Raw genomic sequence first — 23,491 nt, forward strand, 5'->3', positions numbered from 1 at the left:
TAAAAGGGAGGAGACAGTCGAAATAATGGTTAATGGAAGGATCCCAAAGCATCACTCTTCTAAGGAGACAGAAGAATCTGAGAGTTGGGCAGTTTGCCAAAGTAGCCACAAGAAGTCAAACATTCTCTAACTTGGTTCATCCATGTGCTTTATAATTTTACAGATAATTCATTATCTAATAAGGGATCTTGATCTACCACCCAACTAGGGGAAAGGTGACCTACAATAGGTCTGGAACAAAAAGGAGTTAATGGCCAACAGGGAAGGCTGAGTTTTGGGTGTGATCTGAGGGAGTGTGCAATTATGAACTTTTAAATGAATCACATAAGCATTTTGGCCACTTAAAAATAACCTTGTATCTCTTTGTATTGAAAAGGTAATTGGTAACTGACTCATTTCAGGAAAGGGGGGGCAGTTGATCCTTTTAATTTAAGTGATTGATACCTGATCCTTCCTCGGTCACCATTCCAAGTCCTTCAGCTTTGTTTTGTCGCTCAAATGCATTTAGGTCGAGGACACTACAATAACAGGGAGAAAGACACTTAGAGGACTAATAGAAAATCTTCTTTCTTCAGGAGAGCAAGTGTCTACAAATCATGTTTCACGAAATGTGAACCAAATATTAACATACGCTGAAGACATGCCCCAATTCAATGTCTACCAAGCATACTTTCCTAGTGGCAGCCCAGTTTCTCCCCAGGGTCTGCACTGAAATGATCCATGTGAAAGGCAAACATAAGGCATTAATGGGTTTCAACTTTGGGAGTACATTACAAAGTTAGCAGACACACTGAAATATAATTATAATAATCATGTTTTTCCAGCTGGATAACTTATTACATTAAGTATCTGTCAGATTCCTTTGTCAAATGCTGTCTGAGTGATTTTAAATACTGTAAAAAATAGAAACTGATTATCATAAATTAGTTGGTGAAGGATCATTTATTTAGGGAAAATGAGAAATGGCCTACAAGCTCCCAAATAAAACTCATCAGAATTTTCCTTTTCCTCTTTTAAAATTCATACACTGTTCATTTTCAAGTATGCAGAATACACATTAATTCCCCAAGGTCCCTATTTAATCATAGGGAAGATTATGATAAGACATCATTAACAGTGAGTACGTTAATAATTAAGACATTACTAACAGCTAACAACAGGATAGAAAATAAGACATCCTCTATTGTCCCACTTTAACGTGTACTTAATCATTAAAAAATATTCTCTGTATCATTGGTGTCAGCGATGTAAAACAAAAACTTTGAAAGATACAATCCACTGAGTAGAAGAACCAAAACAAGGGAGGTGTGTGCTTACCTACATGACTGCATCAGACCAGCCAGACTCTGAAAGAAGCCCACATCCTTTTTCTCCTTGAGGTAGTCAAGCATTTTCTATAGTAAATATATAAACCACAGGGCCACTGAACACAAATCTCATTTTTTGTTAAATAAACAACTAAAATATGCTTTCTATGCTGGGATAAAGATGAAAAAACACTCAGTGCATACAAATATGACCGTAACTTTACCATGAAACAGTGATGAGCATGTCAAGGCAGGATGGTTGTATATTTCAATGTCAATAAAAGTGGCTCAGAACAAGGGAGTTGCTTTACATAAACATCATAAGCACCACGAATATCCGGGGAAAAATACTACTCTTAACTCTCTTCTAGTCACTCTTTTAAGTATTTGAAGATTCAGATTTTTTAGTTCAAGCCTACTGGGACGAAGGTCCACCAAGATGCTAGTCATAGATTTCCATACAAAAGTGAGGTCCTTAAATGCGGGTAGTGTTGACTACCATATGCTAATGTTATAGATAGAAATTTAGTTTCCATTATCATGATCTCTAAACCCAAGGAATGGTAGGAATCATTGACTATTAAATTTTTCTTCTCTGTTGTCAGAACGATGTCCAGATTCTGTGGTCAATATTTTGATTAAACACAAAAGTAAAAAATGCGAGAGCAATGCACGGCTCTACCTTCTTAGCTTATTATTATATATTACAGTGAAACAGCTGCTTTGAATGTGGAACAGATGTGTTGGAAGTTTCAAACAAGAAGTACCCACACGATGATAAAATGATAGAAGACACACCAAAGGCTTGAAGAAAATAAAGATACTGCTCTTCTCCGAATCTTGAATAGAGGTGAATAATTCCTATTATCAGTGCTTAATAGGATTGAGCTAAAAGGGTCAACATTTTGGTAGCAATTTGGTTTCCAGAAATTTAAGTGAAAGGTAAGTTACTAAATATGTAAAGGCTGGGTGTCTGCGCGTGCATGCACACACACGTGTGTGTATGTGTGTGTATTACATATATACACCTCACATGCATATACACATACATACAAGTAAGTACACACCGAGATACACACAAACACCTGGCCATTTTGGGGGGAGTGTGATAAGTTACTGCTCTAATAAAACATGAAGCACTTATTAATCACTGGAAATTTAAAACACAAGGAATATGGCTCAGAGTTAAAGGGAGGTGGTAGAATATGTATCTGAAGGTTTACAGAAAAAAGAAAAGCCTATATAGACAAGTATGTATATTACATGATCTCTCATGGCTCCTTTCAGCTCCAAGAATTTCTGAATCTATGTGCTATATAATTAGGGACTTTTGAAGTAAAACATAAAGGGAAATTATTTGGTGCTAAATATTATAGAGGGTAGATAGGCTTTCTTCAGTTTTCCTTTTTTTTAAATTTAAGTCATGTAGTCATTTGCTATGGAAATCAAAAAAGGACAGCTGTAAATTGGATAGGGGAAAAAGACATCATTATTTTCACTAAGTTCTAATGGAAATTTAGCATTCCTTTCAACTATTAATATAAGCAACAAACACAGACCCTGATATCGTCACCAATAGAAATATCAGAGATCTTCATATCACAGTCATTGTTGAAGTGATTTAAAAATGTTTAGACTAATCATTTCTTCTCAGTAATTAGATCAAGTACTAGATTTTTTATTTAATGAGTTCATAAAGGAAAACAAATTACTTTATCAAAAACCTGTTTATAATATTTGAATAACCACATTTCACTAGGTGTGGTTTCTTGTGTAAACCTGTGCGATCTCACTTTGCAATTTAAAAACATGACACCAAGAGGAGTCCAGATGCTTCACTAAACTATCAGAGGCATTAAAAGGAAAAAGTTAGGCCCCCTGGCTTAGATTAGACCGATACACTCCTCCAGCCTGAAAATGTCACAATTGTATTTGCAGAAAAAGAGGCACGCAATTTGAGAAAAATGTAAAGACGAATTTTTCAGCTACTCTGGGTTGCTAACTTAACCTAGTCCAAATCTTCACCAACCCGAAGGCAACCTTCAAATTTTCTCTGCTTTTCTTAGAATTAAAGTTCTTCTGGGAACATATTCAGGGCTTTGTCCCACTGTCGTGTTTCTAGGGCTCACAGCAACCTGAAGTCAAATATCCTAAGGTTTTCATTAGCCTTCCCTTCTTACCCTGCCCTTCCTGGTAGGGGAGCCCTTTCCCTGTGTTGCCAAAACTTACCCAAGAAACAACGGTTATCAGTTCCATGTTCATAAACTGTCCTTTCTCATTACAGAAGCCGATACAGAAAAACATGAGAGAGATGGTATAACACTATAAAACATGTTGCCAAACTAGGCTCCTGAGATAAGAATATTTACTTTTCTCCACTATTAAAACAAACCATTTCATGCTGATTTATTCACATGAAATGCAAATTTCACATGATGACACCATCTGATTGGACTTCAGACTTCTCAAGAGCGTTTTAGTGCCCCACATGGCAGGGTGTGACCTAGATGTTTGAATCCTGGGAGGAAATGGCCATCAAATAAATGCATTTTTTTTTTTTTTACACAGAAAATGAAAAATTTTACAACTAATAGTTCTTCTAGGATGACTAGAACAGTTCAATGGGATGATGATATGGTCCATCTGTTTGAAGAGCACTTTATGGGGTTGGCTTAAAGACATTACCTGCTGTACTGTGGAGTTGCCACCATTTAAGATAGCAATTCCAAGTTTCAAAGTTGCAGCTACCATTGGTCCAGTATCACCTGAAAAAATACAAAAAATAGCGTTCCTTGTATCACTTCACCTACTACATTAACCCTTTCTGTCTCAAAACGTACACTTTTAAAATTATCACTCCCCTACAAATCTGCCTAACAATGGACAGACTGACTTATGTACCAAAAACATTTCAAGAATAATAATGCATATTTTCCCATCAATGTGTTTACTAAATTCTGTCTGATGTATTCAGGAATGGAAACTGTATGGGGACATTAAAAAAAAAAAAAGGTGGGGGCGCCTGGGTGGCTCAGTTGGTTAAGCATCCAACTCTTGATTTCAGCTCAGATCGTGATCTCAGGGTCGTGAGATGGGGCTCCATGCTCGGTAGAGAGTCTGCTTCAGATTCTTTCTCTCCCTCTCCCTCTGCCCCTCCCTCTTGCTTGCATGCGCATTCTCTAATAAAATCTTTAAAAAATTTTAAAAAAGAAACAATTGATTTTGAAATACTGACACCTAAAACTATAAAGATTCAAAATTAATCATGAATATTAAAATAATACTTGAAATGAATAAGAGCTACTTAAGATTTCAAGGAAAATTACTCTCCCCTCTTCTCTCCATATTATGTTTGAACAACTTCTATCATTTATCATTTCATTTCAACTTTTATCTTACTATGTTTATAGAATTGCTTTATTAGGATGACTGGTCACAATTTTAAGTCATTCAAATAATAATGACAAAATTTTAAGTTTATTTTTTTTTTAGTAATCTCTACACCCAACATGGGGCTGAGATCAAGAGTTACATGCTCTTCTGACTAAGCTAGCCAGGTGCCCAATAATGACAAAATTTTAAATCCAACCAGTTGTCTATCATTGAGTATATTTTATTTTTATGTTATTCACCTCTACTTACCTTAGAAATGCAATATAGAAAAAAAACAGAAAAAGAAACAATAATAGAGATAGAAATATCTTAGGAATCTGGGAAAGGGGTGCTTAATAACAGAATGCATAACTGTTATTTCTCCACTCCATTACAAATTATAGTAAAAATGTTTCTACAAAGAAGATATTACTAATGTAAGAAAAATTATCTTGGCTGGCACTGAAAAATACAATAGTATTTTAATTGTTAAGAAGGGCTCACTTAAAAAGTCTAAACTTTTACATCAAGGGTCAGCAAACTATGGACTCAAGGGTCAAGTCCAGCCTGTCATACGTTTTTGTAAATAAAGTTTTATTGGAACTCAGCCACACAGTTTGTTTCTGTATTGTCTCTAGCTGCTTCCCTGTTACTATGGCAGAGTTCGAGGCCAGCAAAGCCAAAAACGTTTTATTACCTCACCTCTCACAGAAAACGTTTGCCCATCCCTGATTTATATGGTTTGTTAGGCTTGTGTCACGATAGAATTTCCAAAACTTAATGAACAGAAATAAACACTTTACTAGGACTGAAAAAAACCCAGTGTTGGACTGGGTTAATGAGAGCCTGCTTTTCTGAAGTCACCTGACCTCGTGATGAACAAGAAATTCAGGGACCGACTAAATCAGCAGAATTTAAATAAGGGTGCTCCTAGGGCATAAAGAAGTCTGAGGGGAGCAGTGAGCCTCACCTTTGCTGGCACTGATGGTCTGCAGCACCATCTCAGCTGCCCCGCGGTCATGGAGCCTGGCTTGTTGGTACAGAAGCTTTTGCTTTTCCATTTCTTTTTCCTGAACACAAATCCCAACCATTTATGTTGTGGCTGTCATTAAGCATAGCAGCTTTCTATAAACCGTATTTTTAGTCATCTCTTCATGTATGGGCTCTATGACAACATTATGGACCATTTCAACACCAACAATGTTATTCAACAGATGTTAACAATATTCGACTCTCGGTTTTGCCCCTTTGTATTTTTCTTGATATACTTTTGGTACTGGCTTATCAGGATGGATTTTCTCAATTGTAATTGTTTGATCAGTCCAAAGCCCGTATCACAGTTTTGAAGTACTATACTTCGTCACTGAAACTTGCACTTTCTGAATTATACATTTGTGCATCAGTTTGTTACGTTTTCAATCATCTCCCATGCCATGGCCGTAACTTGATACTGCTCAGCAAATGGCTCGAGTTGCAAGTTATCACCGAATGACAGAAAAACATTCACTGAGACGTGTTGGAGTTTAAGCAAAATTGAAAGCTGATATGAATAAAAAGGTAGGCTTCAACTAAGTAGCGGACTCATGATACACATCTCCCCAGTCACCCCCCAAGAATAAAAGAAGCAGTGTGCCTTTATATTTTGTATTCTCTGGTTGTAACAACGATACCGCATGGTGCTGCTAGTGCAAATGGCTGGGGTTTGTTCTTTTCCACTTAAACTACCATAAAGAAGAAAAAAACATAAAGAAGAAAAAAAAGTAAAATATAAAGGCACAGCAAGTTCAAGACTGGTAGGATCATTCACTTAAGCTATCCAGTTCGCTGGAGAATTGAGACGGAACTAAGCAGTATAAGTTGCAAAATGAAAGTTGCATAGAGCCCTAGGACAGCGAGTCCATCAAATGGCGTGGTAGAGAAGCTTAGTCAATGGGACATGAAACAGTCAATTAGTATCATGTCCATAACACAACGGCCAAAACATATATGACCTAAGAGCAGAAAGAGCTGCAGCAGAAGTAGCCAGAGTGACAGTTTTGCTGCCATAAACTTTCCATCCAAAGTACGGAAAATAGACACAGGAAGATGGAAGAGGTTTAAAAAATGAAGGCTTGCTAGTTACAGAATATGAAAAAGAAAGTAAACTAAAAGGGGGGGGGGAAGAAATGGGCTCAAACAAATGAAAAAAGAAACCTTCAAATCAAAAGCAACCAACACAGACATTTATGCTGTTACCAGAGAGTTCTCGCCGAGGCTGGCAAATTTGTTTCTTAAATCTTTGATAATATCGTGCTGCGAAAACAAAATTGATCAGGGTTTTTTTTTTTTTTCACACTATAGTTAGAGCTCCTGTGGTTAAAGTTTTATTTTTTTCTTAAATTATGTGATAGGTCTAAATGGAAGCAGAGAAAAGAAAAGAAAAAAAAAAAAAAGGCAGCTTTGCTTTATATGTAGCCATGCTAACATCTAAAAGGTTTGCCTTCATGTTTAAACCTCTTCCTGCAGAGTCAAGAACAAAACGAAAACAAAACCACACAGACACACAAAACCATATTGTCATTACAACACAGTTTCAGAAAAACTGAAAGAAGACCCTTTCGCCTGCTCTTCAGGTGTGGTTTAAAATTGGTCAGCAACATTTGATCCCTCCTTTTAGACCCAACAATCTTTCACTTTCCTCCCATTGCCAGAGCTATGTAAGAACTTTGCACTTCTGCTTCCCAGCGTAACCAATTCCTTTTGTGGAAGACATTTTCAGTAAGACAGTGATAAGAAATTATTGGCTAAGGAACCACCCTATCACTTTCATCAGCTAAAGAGGCAAGGGAATTAGAAAGACTGATTCTTCTATTGACCCAATAGAACATATGAAGATAGTCATCAGGAAACCCAAAGAAGATGCAAGATGGCAGCATGCCATATATTCTTGAGTAAAACAAACAAACAAACCACAAAACCCTTTGCTGTTTGTGCTCCAAAAGTAGGTGGACCACCTCAAAGATCTGCTAGAACTTGTACAGTACATTCTAGACCCTACTATCCTCTTCAGTAATGGAAATCACGCCTGATGGATCAATGTCAGGAGGATCAAGAGATAGACAGGATATCAAATTGCCTTCTTTAAAAAATAAACTCCCTGGGCAAAGAGCACCCTCATTTTTCTCACACAGCATCTAAATTTCAATAATAATAAATACTTCAGGGGAGATGATGAGATTCATATGAAAAAAATATCAAGCTAAAAAAGATACACTCATCTAGAAGCAGGAAACCCATACTTCATAAAGAGGGATCAGGTCAACCTCTTGGTTGAGTTTCTTCTTTGTCATACTGAGTTGGAAGCTTTCTCTTCAGAAGATATTTAATATTATTTCTTTCTGGTACTTTGTCCTTTGAGAAGTGCTTCTGGGCATGTAATTCAATCTCACCGTTGGAGATTTTATCACAGCATAATAAAATAAAACCTTGAAAGCTTAACCAGAAAGTTTTCAGATGATAAAATGACGGATTATGTGGAAAGAAAGAAAATTCTTTAATTTCAAATTTACTGCAGATTAGCTTTTCTGAGAAAACTGAAGGTAGATATTTTTAAAGTATTTTACTTGGGGAAATAGCAACTTGAAAGGACCTTTTTAAAGCATCTTTTTAAAGTAGGGTTCCTGCCCCATCCCAGATTCCGCCTAAACTGCCAAAGGGTCTTAAATAAACATTATACCTCTACTTGAAGTTCAGTCTTTCAATGATTCTAAGGTTACAAATAAGGTTGGGGTGGGGGGAGGAGCTCCATAATTTCAATTTTCTCTTAGGCAAAAAGTTCTGATCACCAAGAGCAACTAGGAATTATCAGCTGTTTTCCTAATAAGATTGTTATGAGTCTCTTCAAGGTCAGTGGTGGTAATAAATCAGACCTATGATCAAATTGCAGACATTGAATGGGAAGTATTCTACATCATGATTGCTTTTAGTATGACTGAAGTTGGTAATAAAGGTGCTAATATTCTTTCATTTTTTCCCAGGGTGCCTTGCTTTTAGCATTTGATGTGGGGGGGGGGGCGGGGAAGGGAGTAGAAGGCCTGAAGAAAAAAAATCCATTCAGTTCTTCTAAAATTTGTCTTATATGAGAAAAATACTGAAATAAAAAAAAAATTACAACTGCCCCTTGCTCCTTGATGGAGAAAATAGTTTATCCCTACGATGGAGATGAACGATATTTTAAAGGAGAGCAGCCTTTTGACAGCAAAACTTGTACCCTGTTTCTGATGGACCCTCCTCAGTGATGTGGGCATTCTGGGTGGTTTGTGCATCACAGCTCGGTCTGTGCCTAACACTGCGTGAGCCCAGTCGGCTTGCTTTTTTTCCTTCGAGTTTCCAAGCCTTCAGCAACTGCTGAAAAGGTTTTTACAATGCTTTTCTCTTCAGCTGCACGTGGAAGCTACCTGTAAGTGAACAGAAATCTCTAGCAGCCGAACTCTTTTTAAAAATCTTTCCCATAATTTTGCAATAAGTCCACATTAAATATTCTTCTGATTTGGCATCTTAAATGTAGTCATAACCTACAAGGTGATGTTGAATCTCAACATTATAAGAAAAAAAAGATGGAAATACAGGAGATTCAATTGGATAACTATGAGGACAAAAGTGAACGGCAGTGAAATGGTAGTAATAATTTGGTTTACGACACAAACAGGCCAACTCACACTAAGGGAAAACAAAAATATAGGTAAGAGTTGTATTGTCCATTTCATTAATTTTGTTTGGCATTCTAGTTTCGGATACTGTAGGTTGGCCACATTCATAAAGAATTGACTTGCAGCGCTAGGAAAACACTTAAGATTCTAACTTTGTTTAAAAATGGATGGTCCCTCAAATTTATCAATTTTAAATTTTTTAAAAAATTAAATGAATGTATATGGAGTTTCCTACAAGTAAGTGCCATGAGGACAGGGTCTCCAGAGGTTTTGTTTGCTTGTTTTAACCACAATACAAGTGTACATATCCAGTAAAGTTCCCTGCACATAATAGGTATTCAAGAAAATGTGATGAATGAGTAACGGAACTAAATAATGTGGTATCATGTAGTATCTATAATCTGAAATGACAAATGTTATCTTTTCATTTGAAGAGCTACAAGGCTAGTAAAATGAGAAACTCTAGTTTGCTTTTGGTACATGGTCAAAGAGGTCGAGAATCATACATACGCAAACAATAATTCTCAAACTGTGTTTTTTTTTAGCTCAATTAATTTACTGTCTGTACCTTTATTACCCACTGTCTTTGTTGCTGAATACTGAAGAGTGTAATAATCTTCCAGAGTTCTATTTTTCAATAGGATGGGCATAATTTCTAATGTTCTCTCTTTAACAACAACAAATAAAACCAAGACACAAAAAACAAAAAGAAAGAAAGAAATGTTTTTACACAAAGCAAACTTTGTTTAAATGCTGAAGTTTTACTAATAGACAATCAGAGGACAAAAATTCTAAAGCAGAAAAATGTAGTCCAGTTAATGTGTTGGAGGCCCTAGAGTTTAGATGTGCTGTGTAGTGTGACTATGGGTTACTTCTTCATCATTTATACTTCCACGCTTGTTAAAATATTGTTTCCCTTGGATTCAGCATATTTAGACTAATTAGCACTCTGCTAAAACAATAAAACCTAGCTGCGTTGAAATAATTTTCCATTTCAGGGTCCTGTTGACAAAATTTATATTACATCACAAAAAGCTTCACAAACAAACTATAAAGTAGGAGGAGAAAAATGAGCCACTATAAAATCAGAAGGTATCAAATTAGCAAGGTTAGACTGAGTTATCATTAGAGGGAATGGGGTTTGTTCTGAGCACAAAATTGATTTAGAACAGGCTTCATTTACCTATTTGTTTGTTTAAGCCTTAAAAGTACCGAATACTGCCTTGAATACAGAAATAAAATGCTATGTAGTTCTACTAACATAGCCTGACAAAAGAAAGAAGAAGAACAATAAGGTGATTTGATGAGCTCTACTAATACGAAGGTACGGCTGGATCATGAAGGTGCCAGAATGTTGGGATAATTTGTGGGAAAAAGAGAAGTTAGAATAAATTTTACCATAGAGCAGATCATGACAAGTCATTATTTGGATTTTGAGTTCTCTCAGTTCTAGCTTAAGTTTTAGTGTTTATAATTCTAAGTTTTCACACATGGTTACTGGTCCTACCCCAGATCAACCCTTGAGAAACAGCTGCGTGAACTCTGTAAGTACTCGATGCAGTCTCTAATTCCCTGCCAAATGTTACCTATTCAGCTGAGAGAGGGATTTTTCTGGAGACTGTCTTAAGGAAACATAGTCCTTTCATTCTTCTAGACTCCTGGTACTTATCCTATGCTCAGCCATCCTCAGATGTCACCTGGACATCTGAACTTTATTGTATAAATTCTCAAATTATTACCTCTATTGAATTGCTGTAGATTATATGACATGTTGTCCTCCTCACAGAGATCCTCGGGAATTTTTGTTTCTCCCAAACAAGAAGACTGTGTTTATTCCACTGATACAGTAAACTGTGAAATTTCTGTGACTTGATGCTCACTCCTAGAAAGCTTGGGATCTGTAAGTGCTAACAAACTCCTGCTAATTAGCAAGAGTCTAAGGCACTGGTTTCTGGACTAACCTCATTCTTGGAAGGCTCCACTTGGTGTCCTTGAACCCCTCTCATACCTCTATACTTTCTCCTTCTATATCTACCTGTGTCATGTATAATTGTGTGATACTTTAAACACCAAACTAGGAAAAGGTAGAGATACATATATATGTACAGACACTAGGCTAGTGTCTATAAAGCATTTTTATTGTGACATTACTAGTCTAAATAACATCAAGTTTATTTTCTTTTTCACTCCTCCACGAAAGACTAGAAGAAAAAAAATACCAAAAATTTGCATGCTTCTATTAATATTCATGCATTTAGGAACACTATGAAATTGGCCCTGAAAAATGAAAAGAACTTACTCATGAAAAGCAAATCAGACACTTTTAAAGGTGGGTATGACCCCTGAAAACATCTAGTTTAAAGCTTTTAGTTCAAAGCAGAAAAAGCTGAGGCACAGAGTAATTTAAATGTGACCCACTCAAGGTCACCTGGTGGGCGCCTGCATGAGATCCTGGTCTCCTGTCCTATGTAGTTCTGTGTTCACCATCCTGTGAAAGTTTTTCTAAGGGCTTCCCTGGCTTGATTTTAGTAGGAAGGTAAAATTGATTAAAAGTCATAATAACAGGGGCGCCTGGGTGGCTCAGATGGTTAAGCATCTGCCTTCGGCTCAGGTCATGATCCCAGGGTCCTGGGATCGAGCCCCGCATCGGGCTCCCTGCTCAGCGGGAAGCCTGCTTCTCCCTTTCCCACTCCCCCTGCTTGTGTTCCCTCTCTCGCTGTGTCTCTGTCTGTCAAATAAATAAATCAAATCTCTTTAAAAAAAAAAAAAAGAACCTAGGTCATCAGTAGAGGGGGGCGCCTGGGTGGCTCAGTCGGTTAAGCGTCTGCCTTCGGCTCAGGTCATGATCCCAGGGTCCTGGGATCGAGCCCCACATCGGGCTCCCTGCTCAATGGGGAGCCTGCTTCTCCCTCTCCCACTCCCCCTGCTTGTGTTCCCTCTCTCACCGTGTCTCTATCAAATAAATAAAATCTTTAAAAAAATAAATAAAATAAAATAAAATGTTGGCTTTAGGGCGCCTGGGTGGCTCAGTCGTTAAGCGTCTGCCTTCGGCTCAGGTCATGATCCCAGGGTCCTGGGATCGAGCCCCGCATCGGGCTCCCTGCTCAGTGGGGAGCCTGCTTCTCCCTCTGCCTCTGCCATTCCCCCCACTTGTGCTCTCTGGCTCTATCTCTCTGTCAAATAAATAAATAAAATCTTTTTTTAAAAAAAAGGCATAGTAACAGTAAATACCTAGACAGCTTGTTATGTGACAGCCAATGTTCTGAGTGTATTATATGTATTAACTAATTTAATCCTTACCACAATCCCATGAAATAGATACTATAATTAGCCTCATTTTATAGATAGGAAAATTGAGGCTTGAGATCACACAGGTAGGTGGTGGAGTTGGGATTCTAAGGCAGGTGGTTTGTTCAAATATCTATGCTCTGAATGATTCTGCTATATCCCATCTGCTCTACATAATGCAGTCAAGCATTATGGGATTAATTATTATCAACTGGGATTATTTTTAAATAATAGCACACTATGTCAAACTTGTGTGCATCAAAAATGCACAACTATATGTTTAAGTATATGTTCTATACAGTTTGCTATTTGGGTCCACATACTCGATATGCTTGAGTTACCATACACAATAGAGAGGACTGTGCTTTCTGGGAATTTTCCTCATGCCAGGACCAGTACTTCATCGCACACTTATACCCCCTTTCTCTCCAAGACTTGGCAACTTGCCTTGCTTCTCAGACAGAGTGTGGTTATAAAAGCTGGCTCCTACCACTTCTACCACCCACTAAGGAGGTTCCATATACAGAGAGACTGCCGTGCCTGAACTCTCGAAGGTTGGACCCAAGCTGGCTTTGGCTTTCCCAGGCAGGTGTGTGTGGAAAATCTGCTTAACATCAGGAAGTGTGAAGAAACTAAGTCCCTGTAACCAATAAAAGACAGGAGGTGGGGCAAAACGAGTGCTCATCCTTCTTTCCCAGGAGGCACTGTTCCAAGATGCATACATAACAGTTTTTCTAGGGCCGTCTGATACTATGTTGAATAGGCACGGTCAGCTCAAGAACCCACTACCTTGTATTTGTGCTGCCTCCTTCCTTAGATAATCTGCTCTCTTTTTCTCCTAACTCTTACTCCCCTGGGATTATATCAACCCTCCCCCCCCCAATCCCAATAAAGTGTTAGCACAGGATCTCTTTGCTCTGTTTTCTAAGAAACCTGGGCTAAGGCATGAGGGTATTACTTAAGGATGATAATTTCAGTATATAACAATGCAGTTAGCAGGTTACAGCAAGAGGCATGAGAACAGTGGCCATCAAAATTCCTTCTCCCTTCCCCTCTACCATTCAATAGTACACAAGCAACTCAACACTTTAGTCCCTAGTTTGGATACCACAGTGCTTCTGTAGTAGAAACTAAGTAACTCTTAAGTTTACCTGATAAAAGGAACCAATGTTTCAATGTTCTATATCCATAGCTGTATCTTTGATTTTTTTATATATATGAGTGTTGTCTTAGGTAAGATTCAGGGCGCCCTTCTTATTTAAATTGCTTTGTTCCCATGAACAGAACTAAATAAACCCATTCAAAGATCAAATTATATAGCTATTGGAGAGGGTACATCTTGCAGCCAATTTATTCTTGCAGGATTGCCAAGGAATGGAATTCTATTCAAAATTAGACCACTGGAGGGGCCAGACAAAGGTGATTTTGTCATTGGGTAGAGCTATATAACATCAGACCTTAAGACATCGGGGCCTAAATTGATTCTTCCACACTTAGTGGTGCATATTTTGGAATACGGGCTGGGTATTGGTCTGAATACTTTAGCAGGTATGATGTCATTTTAGTTATGACTGAGGCCCATCTGGGAGAGAATATAAGTTAGTCTCTTAAGTCTTTTATTACAGAATGTCAACTCTGCCATAGGTGTATTTAGTATTTAAGACACAAGTTATTCTCTTTAATCAACAGTACAGAATAATAGGACCTCAGGGATTCAGCAGAGAATTCATCTGTGAATTAGAAATTGGGCATTTGCCAAAGGATGATGCAACTTGCCTAATATTTGAGAAAAATGGTCTAGAAGGCAAGTCAATGCTCCATCCCTCTGGCTTATTTAAGCTCCACGTTCATTAATTTCAGTCTTTATTAAGTAATGAATTTGTATTATAGTACCTTAATAGTCCACAGAAATGCTTCCGTTGAATTACCATTTAATGCCACACACTCAGATTTTAGAGAATGGCATTAGGGAAGAAGCAACTGTATGGGGAACATTTGTGTGTATTTTGCAAAATCAAAGTTTAAAAATGGGGTTTGTTCTGGTACCAAATCTCTTTGTGAATCTAGGTGAGAAAAATCCATGGTGCTCAGACTTGCTTTGACTTGCAACATTATTAATTTGTTGTTGTCATTATTATTATTTGCTTTGGCTTATAAAAATTCACAGCTAAACAATGCACTCTACTGTACTAATGGACATTTTGAGTCACTGCTAAGATATTTCTTCCCTTTCAGTTATTCCTCGCCTTTATAAGATTTAACAGTCCTTTTTGTAGTTTTAGTATTGAAGTAGTCCCAAATCTAAAAAGGTTATATATACTTAACTAAATAAGCAATAAAGTTTTTAAATAAACAGTTGTAGAGAATATTTACCTATATTATTTTGATGAAGCAGGGAATTAAAATTATCAAGTTAAATCTCTTTGCAAGTTTTAACAGAATCCTACCAGTAAAACATAGATGTGATAGAATAAGAAAGAGCTGGCAAATATTTTAAGCATTTTAGTCCCCATTTCCCATGTTTCATGTTTCTTAAGCTTTGTTTCTTTCCTCATGGAAATTTTTAAAATGCCCCTTTTTAAAAATGCCCCTTTTTAAATGCCCCTTTTTAAAAATGCCTACTTCCTTCTTCATATTTTCATTGAATACTTACAGATAAAGAATTTAACTGGAAAGTACAGCAACTATTAATAATCAGTCAGTTATGGGAATAAAATTCAATTATCACAAACTGTTATTCCCAAATTTATTTAACATAATTTAAGAGTTCTTGAAATTGCCAGATAACCTCTCAGATTTATTATAACTTAGATGAAAATTCCACTATGAGACTATCTCTAAATGATATTAAACAACCAGAAACTTCAACTAAAAAGTCTGGTATGTTACTAAATTTATAAAGAGAAAGTAATAATCCAGTTGTCTGGTCAAATTGTTAGTGGTTTTGTTGGTATCACAGAGTCAACCTCAGACAAGAGTATCTTCATAGGTGAGCGAGCACCTGCACATCTCTGTTTCTCAACTTGGTAAGAGTTTCTATTGCTTACTCACAGAGGACATATTTTGTGAAAAGTAGCATGCTATACAAATTAGGCATACACAGTAAGTTATAGTCCCAAATCACATGGAAATTCAGTAAAATATCTGGTTAAGAAGTACAAATTCCCCAATATTGTCTATGGTGTTATGTTCATAAGTAGCAATCATAAGAAACTTTAAAATCCTGTTTCATGGGGGACAGTTATGTGACTAATTGCCAGGCTTCACCACTGTGTGAATGTCTTGCCCATCATCCTAAATCCAGGGCAGGTAGCCTGTTCTCTCAGGTCAGGCTCCATATCCTCACCTGATTTCTTGTCTTCACTCTGGCCTGCATCCTATACGCTAAAAGCAGATTCTACTAACCATTCCTAGACTTCTTTTCTGAATTGGGAACTTCTCTAATTTCACCAAATTTGACCCTATATACCAAACTCGATTTGCTTTTAGATTCCCCTGAAACTACATTCCTCTTTCAGAGGAAGATGGTTTTCTTAACCAGCAATGCCTTCTGATTCTGATCTTCTTTATCTACCCTTATCCCACAGATATCCACACTCTTGGGGCATGAAGTTTGGTGCTAGGACATTAAATCTTTGGCTACTGTTAGGAGGTACCTTCACGTTTTCAACCCTCAATAATCCACAAGAATTCTATTTGAGATAATTAGTGATAAAAGCATAAATACCAACTGAGTATCACACTCATTATTACCTACTATTTAAGCCCAGAATATATTATTGTTTTGTCTGTTATAAGTCATTAACTATTATATCCATCCAACTAGAGCTATATCTGACAGCTGTATGAATTCAAATTTTTAAATTTATAGGGATCATAGTGTAATAATAATATATTCCTCCAAATAGAAGAGTGAGTTAAAATATTATCATTTGTTTCTTCTAAATAGATTCTTCATGACATTCTAAATTCATTTTAACAGCAATTTTTTTTTTCAACTAAAGCCATTATGCGTATTTTTTTCCCCTGGGATGTTCTGATCAATTTTCCTATGAATTAGTCTCATGAAAATAAAATATAAGCTTAATGGGGTTCCTATCAAAGAAAAAATTTTGTGATGCTAGATCAAAATGTTTTTTAGCAAATGTTCCAAGCACTTAGCTATTCAAAATATATTAAGAGATAGAAATAATCATCAAGTTCTTCCCTGTAATGAATGCTGAAATCAATATTAACATCGTGGAACATCCTCTCCAGTTACTAACTGGAGAGATTACTAGCACAATGGGAAAGTAGACTTCTTTCCAATCTCACCAGTGATGCCATTTATCATGTCTTTTTTCAAGTAACAAGACTTGTATTAAATAAGCATCAAGAGGGGATGAGGCCAGAATGTGGTCCTGAAAGGTCCCGGGCTAAAAGTTAATCAGCTAAAGGGCTAGCCCCTTTTTACCTGAGCACAGCATGCAGCCAAGAGTTCACATGTAGGATAAAATTTCAATTATGAGTCATTTAAACTCCAAGAAGAATAAACCCGTGTCAAGGAAGGGGTACATGGGAGCTACAAACTTGTAAAAAGATCACCAAGACCTTTTATTACAAAAGAATCCAAGATGTTGGGTCTAACAAAGGTAAATGTCACAAGAAACCGAAAATCAGACCCAGACAAATACACACATATATATAGTTTTACCTTGCTGCGTTGGGATCCTGTGACCTTAAGGAAGGATGAGGACAAGAAGCAAAATAGCAATAAACAATTGCTCGGAAGACAACTGGTAGACCATAAATGGTGTGCACTTCAGAAAACACAGTATTATTTGCTGCTCAGAGCTCATTCTAATTTACCTCAGTTTCTTATCAATAAAGACGGATTTGAGAATAGGACACACATACATTAGAAAAGATTATAGTGTCACATAGGATATTAATCTTATGGCATTTTTTCTCAGCAACAGTCATGGGTTGTTCTCGGATTAGCTTTTGTACTTTCTACACACTGATTTCAATGCTGCAGAGATGCCATATCAAATTGCTCCTGGAAGGGGCCCTACTCTATGTCCACCCCTCAACCTGTACCTTTCAGTAGGACCACTGTCATAAGGACTGACTGCTGGTTACTAATATATTTCCAGACTTCTAGCTCAAAATCCAGATACATAATAGAAAAAAAAAATAATGTAATCTATTTCTTTCCACTTCATTTCTTTTTGAAAATTCTAAAAAAAAGAAAAAGAAAAAAAGAAAAAAAAAAGGAGAAAAGTGGTAGTTAGCAACAACTCTTTTCTTCATAGAAAGCAAAAGTAAAATCTAAACAAATGGGGTCAAATAGTATTACTTTCCTTCTGGCTAATTAGCATTGAGCAGTATTTCTAATTTTCTGGATATTTAAGAGCTGAGAACATCTGAGAAAGTAACCATAAAACAGAACACAGTCCTAGGAATATATGCACTCCTGCCTCATGCAAGCAAAGGGCATTGTGTGCCACCATCTACATATGTACAGGGAATGAGTGACCTATCTGAAGTCAAAAGAGGCCAGATCTTTAAGACTTCTTCATTTCAGAAGAAAATAGCCAACAAAGAGTTTAATTAAAAACTCGATGTCATGTTGCTCTTCAATAAATATTTTCCTCAAATGTCCATTGGAAATTTCAGATCACGACATTCACTGAAATGAGAACAGTTTGAAGCACTCTCTGAGAGTTCTCAGGGACACTCATTCTGAACATATGGGTTTTATTGGATTATTTCATTATTCTATGTTCCTTGGTCTTAACTTTAGCAAATGTTAGGACTCAGATTTGTCCATCCAGCTTCTGACATGCAGTTCCTTGACACAATAAGCTGCAATAAGCCATGAAGCAAGAAACATAAATGTCAGTTATAAGCTATGAAACAATGTTTCAAAATAGAAAAGACAAATCTAGAAAGATCCATCTTACTTCAAAACTCTTCACTTCTTCTTCACCATCATCATCTTCCTCATCATGACAACTCTGAGACATGGAAAACATTAAGAAAAGCAGGGTTAGAATATGTCGAGGCAGAAAGTACAAAACAATGCAGCATGGAACACCAAATCATTTGTACTAAGTTGTCATCAACATTGTCGAAACAGATGTATTAGATACAGTAAATGTAGATGGCATTATCCACGAATTCAGGACCTAAAAGAAAATTATGCTTTGCTTTTACAAAATCAAAATATTAAATTGCCAATTTTAGGCACAGCACGGAGATATAGATGAGACCCCTACCATAGTACATGTACCTCTTATTCATGCATTTATTATCTTGTTCAAACGAAACTGCAAGCCTTAAAGATAAGGATAATTGTTTTATTTTATGTTGTCATTAGAACGCAAGAATATAGATATATGCAATAACTGTGAATTAAAATTAACAGAAAGCATGTCCATTGTTTCAACTGAATCTTGTAATCTTTTACATTCATTTTTTACTGTAATTGGTCCAAAGGAGGAAAATGAAATTCTAGCTGCTACTAATATTATTTTATAGAAAAATAACTGACTAATCCATTATTTTGAGTTATTTTACCAGAAATGATAAAGGAGTTATGCTAATCCATGCATATATTCTTATCTAATTGCCACAGCTAAAGTTTTTGCTTGCTAAATTTAAGGAAGAGTGGTCTCGGGGCGCCTGGATGGCTCAGTTGGTTAAGCGACTGCCTTCGGCTCAGGTCATGATCCTGGAGTCCCGGGATCGAGTCCCGCATCGGGCTCCCTGCTCAGCGGGGAGTCTGCTTCTCCCTCTGACCCTCCCTCCTCTCATGTGCTCTCTCTATCTCATTCTCTCTCTCAAATAAATAAATAAAATCTTTAAAAAAAAAAAAAGAGTGGTCTCCTTTTCCTCATATTTAAGGTAGAAATAAGACAAAGAAGAACAGGGCTCCTGAGAGGATTATATGAATTAACATATGCAAATTGTTTGCATAATTAAGTGTCTGAAAAATAATAAGCATTTAATAAATCTCAACTGCTATTATTATTATGGTTGGGAATAGAAAGTACCATGTTGACCAAAGGAAGCTGGTCACTAACCAATACCCGTGGCAGGGAAAAAACCTATAGCTCTCCAAAGTTAGATTGTTCCAACCCTTCTCAAGATTTCTTCTGGTCCACAAGCACTCAGTGTATCAGTGAAGTGAATGGTGGCAAGTAATTAAATATAAGTGACAAATCAGAAAAACAGTTTCAATTCAGCAGTTCCCAGTATTTTGAGTATGGAGATGAAGTGGGGATGGGAGCGAGGGCAGAAAACATGATCCTACCCGCACGATGATCAATTCTAAATGTCTGTCAAGTTCTTTTGTTCACTCAACAAATACTATCACCCTTTCCAATTTAGAATAAGAAGACCGACAACATGGTTTGCAGGGGAGAAAATAAAGGATTCTGCTGTTTGGAAAAGATGTCCCATAGCATGTTTCCCCACAGAAATAAAGATGTTAATTATTTATTCAAGAGTGCCGGAAATGTTCTGCTATGTGCTAATGTCACCTTGGCTCCCACACCATCAGCTAACCAGGAATTTAAGAAAAAGAACTCATGAGGGCGTCTGGGTGGCTCAGTCGTTAAGTGTCTGCCTTCAGCTCAGGTCATGATCCTAGGGTCCTGGGATCGAGCCCCGCATCGGGCTTCCTGCTAGGCGGGAAGCCGGCTTCTCCCTCTCCCACTCCCCCTGCTTGTGTTCCTGCTCTCGCTATCTCTGTCAAACAAATAAAATCTTTAAAAAAAGAAAAAGAACCCATGAAAATTTGAGTAAAACACATCTGATAGGCAAATCTGTGGTCCTCTGTAAATACTGTGCATCTAATGTTAAACACAGAGGAATTTTGGCTTATCTGCCCTCTAAGATTACCTATCTGATGTTTCCTTCCTCTGCATTAGGAATCAGCAGTAAAGCACAGACATTTTATCAGGTAACAAGGATGTTTACTATTTAAGCAAATCAGAACACTAATCTGTCTCTTGAGAATGTGAAGTTCAGGGGCGCCTAGGTGCCTCAGTCAGTTAAGGGTCTGCCTTTCGCTCAGGTCATGATCCCAGGGTCTTGGGATTGAATCCCATGTCGGGCTCCCTGCTCTGGGAAGAGTCTGCTTCTCCCTCTCCCTCTGCCTGCCACTCCCCCTGCTTGTGCTCTTTCTGTCAAATAAAAAAATAAAATCTTAAAAAAAAAATTGCAGTTTAAGAAAAAAATGCAGTTTTAAATTTTCTCAAATTATCTCCTATATAAATTTCATTATCTTTAGAAATATAGAGAAGAAACAAGTTTTGAGATGAAGAATACATTCAGAAAAAATATTTTGGGTTACAATGATATGCTTTAATCTATAAAATTCATATGATATGCTTGCTTTTGGAATTCCTTCAAAAATTTAGAGCTCTAGCTGACAAATATTTTTTACAAATATTTATTTTAATTTTTTTAACAAAGATTTATTTTTAAATAATTTGAAAAATCTTTCTATGAAAATTTAGCAGGATTTGCTTCTAATATAGAGGTTGAAATTTGTGATTTTTAGAACCTATTTAGCTTAAATCAATTTGGAGTGGATAGCTAACAAAACTCATCAAACCTATAAACTATTTTGAACTTCTACTGATTGGATACATTGAGGATACACTGGGACCACAAGAAAACTATAGCAGATCTCCAATTTTTTAATGTACTGGAAAGAAAAAGGATTTATAGGTATAGGAGGTATGTTTTTCACTACCAAACTGCATCCATGTAGTATATATGGTAAGTAAAGAGGCAGTTCTATTAGATGGCTTTAGCTTTCTGCATCAAAATGAGAAACTCCAGGCATAGAGGAGTTATACCATATGCCAGGAGGGAAAAAGTGAGTAAAATCCACACACAAGGGGGCAGAAGCATGGAGTAAGAGAATTTAGAAAAAAAAAAAAGAGAGAGAGAGAAAACTAAAATAGAGGATACTTCAGACCATTCAGGGGTCTAGATCAAAATTCAAAATTGGTGATGAGAATCCATAAGCAGTCAATAGGGCACTTCACTTTGCCCGCATAACCTGGGCATTTCTTTCTGCAGAGCAAGTACATTTCACACATTTTTAAGTTGCCTTTCTAACTGTGGCACTCCTCAGAAGATGGAGGAAGCAAAACCAGAAACTTTTAGTATGGATTTAAATCTGACAGCTGATGGGTGAGACTGAAGTGAGAGTAATCTCCTAAGAGGGTGACCCTTGTGTTTGATAATTTTAATAAAACCAACAATGGATAGAACCCTGGGTATAACTTAATGTGGATCCTAAATATTTCAATAAGTTAGTAAGAGAAGGAGGAGGAAAAGATTTTCTCAGTCAGAAAGTCAAAATAGTGGAAATACTGTTGAGTGTTTAACTTATGATGGCATCATTCTAGAGACTTCCACATGGTTATCTTGTTCATGATGGTAGAAACATCCCAGTTGCGTGAAACGGCTTCAGATTCTTTTTTTTATTTTATTTTATTTATTTATTTTTATTTTTGTTATTTTTTTATTTTTTTTAAAGATTTTATTTATTTATTTGAGACAGAGAGAATGAGAGACAGAGAGCACGAGAGGGAAGAGGGCAGAGGGAGAAGCAGACTCCCCAACGAGCAGGGAGCCCGATGCGGGACTCGATCCCGGGACTCCAGGATCATGACCTGAGCCGAAGGCAGTCGCTTAACCAACTGAGCCACCCAGGCGCCCCACGGCTTCAGATTCTTGAGCAGAGGTAACGGGTAATACTGAGGCATTCTGGGAACCGGGTGTGAGGGGCCATGATGATGACAAAAGCAGTGGCAACAGCAACACAAGCCAATGTGGATAAATTTGTAAAGTGGTGGCGTACACAACAGGAAAAAAAAGGGTATTAATCTCAGGTTTAAAATAAAGCATGGCTTGAAAAACACAAAGATTTAAGATGATTTTTTTCAAGATATAGCCAAAGCAAGGAGAATGAGGAACAGTAAGTATAGGGTTTAGAGCAGATGCTATAACAATAATAATAATAATAATAATAATAATAATAGAGAAGTGCAGAGCTACTCATCAGCTGTTTGATTCAGATTTTACCACCAGAGAGAGTGATTTTTATTTATTTTTTATTGGTTTGTTTATTTTTTAGAGAGCTGCGTGAGCACGGGGAGGGGCAGAGGTAGAAGGAGAGAGAGAATCCCACACTGAGCGTGGAGCCCAATGCTGGGCCAGACCCCAAAATCCCGAGACCATGACTTAAGCCAAAACCAAGATCCAAAGCTCAAATGACTAAGTCACCCACACACCCCAAGAAGTGATTTTTAAATATAGAAATCAGCCAAGAGAAAGGAAAATTATGACCCCAATGAAAGACCATCTTATACCCATTTGGTTAACAGAAATTGAGAAACCATATAATATCAAATACTGGAAAGATGTGGCTCATCAGACTCTTTCTTAAACATTGTTGGTAAGAAGGTAATTTGATGCAATAAACCTGGAAAAATCATTTGCCATTTTCTTCTGAAGTTGAACATTCTTACACCTTACCACAGCTCTTGCCTCTCATACAATAGTAGAAATGAATAAGAATAGGAAGTTTGACCCAGTTACCCCATCTCCCCACCTTCCTCTCCTCCAGGAACTCTGTTTGATTCCTATGATTAAGAGTCTCTTATGCTTTGCCTCCCTCTCTGATTTCGTCTTGTTTTATTTTTTTCCTCTCTTCCCCTATGATCCTCTGTTTTGGAGGGAATGTGATGTAATGAGCACTGGGTATTATATAAAACTGATGAATCACTGACCTCTATCTCTGGAACTATATACATTATATGTTAATTAAAA

The 23,491-nt window shown here is 37.0% G+C and overlaps 1 protein-coding gene across 1 annotated transcript in view; it reads right to left on the reverse strand.

Moving 5' to 3' along the window:
- The window catches only part of RYR2 (ryanodine receptor 2), a 547,432-nt gene that overhangs the window by 71,124 nt on the left and 452,817 nt on the right, over positions 1 to 23,491 (reverse strand). The window contains exons 80-85 of the mRNA XM_021696142.1: positions 18,601 to 18,654; positions 17,349 to 17,372; positions 5,650 to 5,749; positions 3,993 to 4,072; positions 1,318 to 1,394; positions 445 to 518 (exon numbers count right to left, since the gene is read on the reverse strand). Of these exons, the coding sequence (XP_021551817.1) occupies positions 445 to 518; positions 1,318 to 1,394; positions 3,993 to 4,072; positions 5,650 to 5,749; positions 17,349 to 17,372; positions 18,601 to 18,654 (409 nt within the window). The remainder of the gene's footprint in view (positions 1 to 444; positions 519 to 1,317; positions 1,395 to 3,992; positions 4,073 to 5,649; positions 5,750 to 17,348; positions 17,373 to 18,600; positions 18,655 to 23,491) is intronic.

Source organism: Neomonachus schauinslandi, chromosome 6, assembly GCF_002201575.2.
Source record: "Neomonachus schauinslandi chromosome 6, ASM220157v2, whole genome shotgun sequence".
NCBI lineage: Eukaryota > Metazoa > Chordata > Mammalia > Carnivora > Phocidae > Neomonachus > Neomonachus schauinslandi.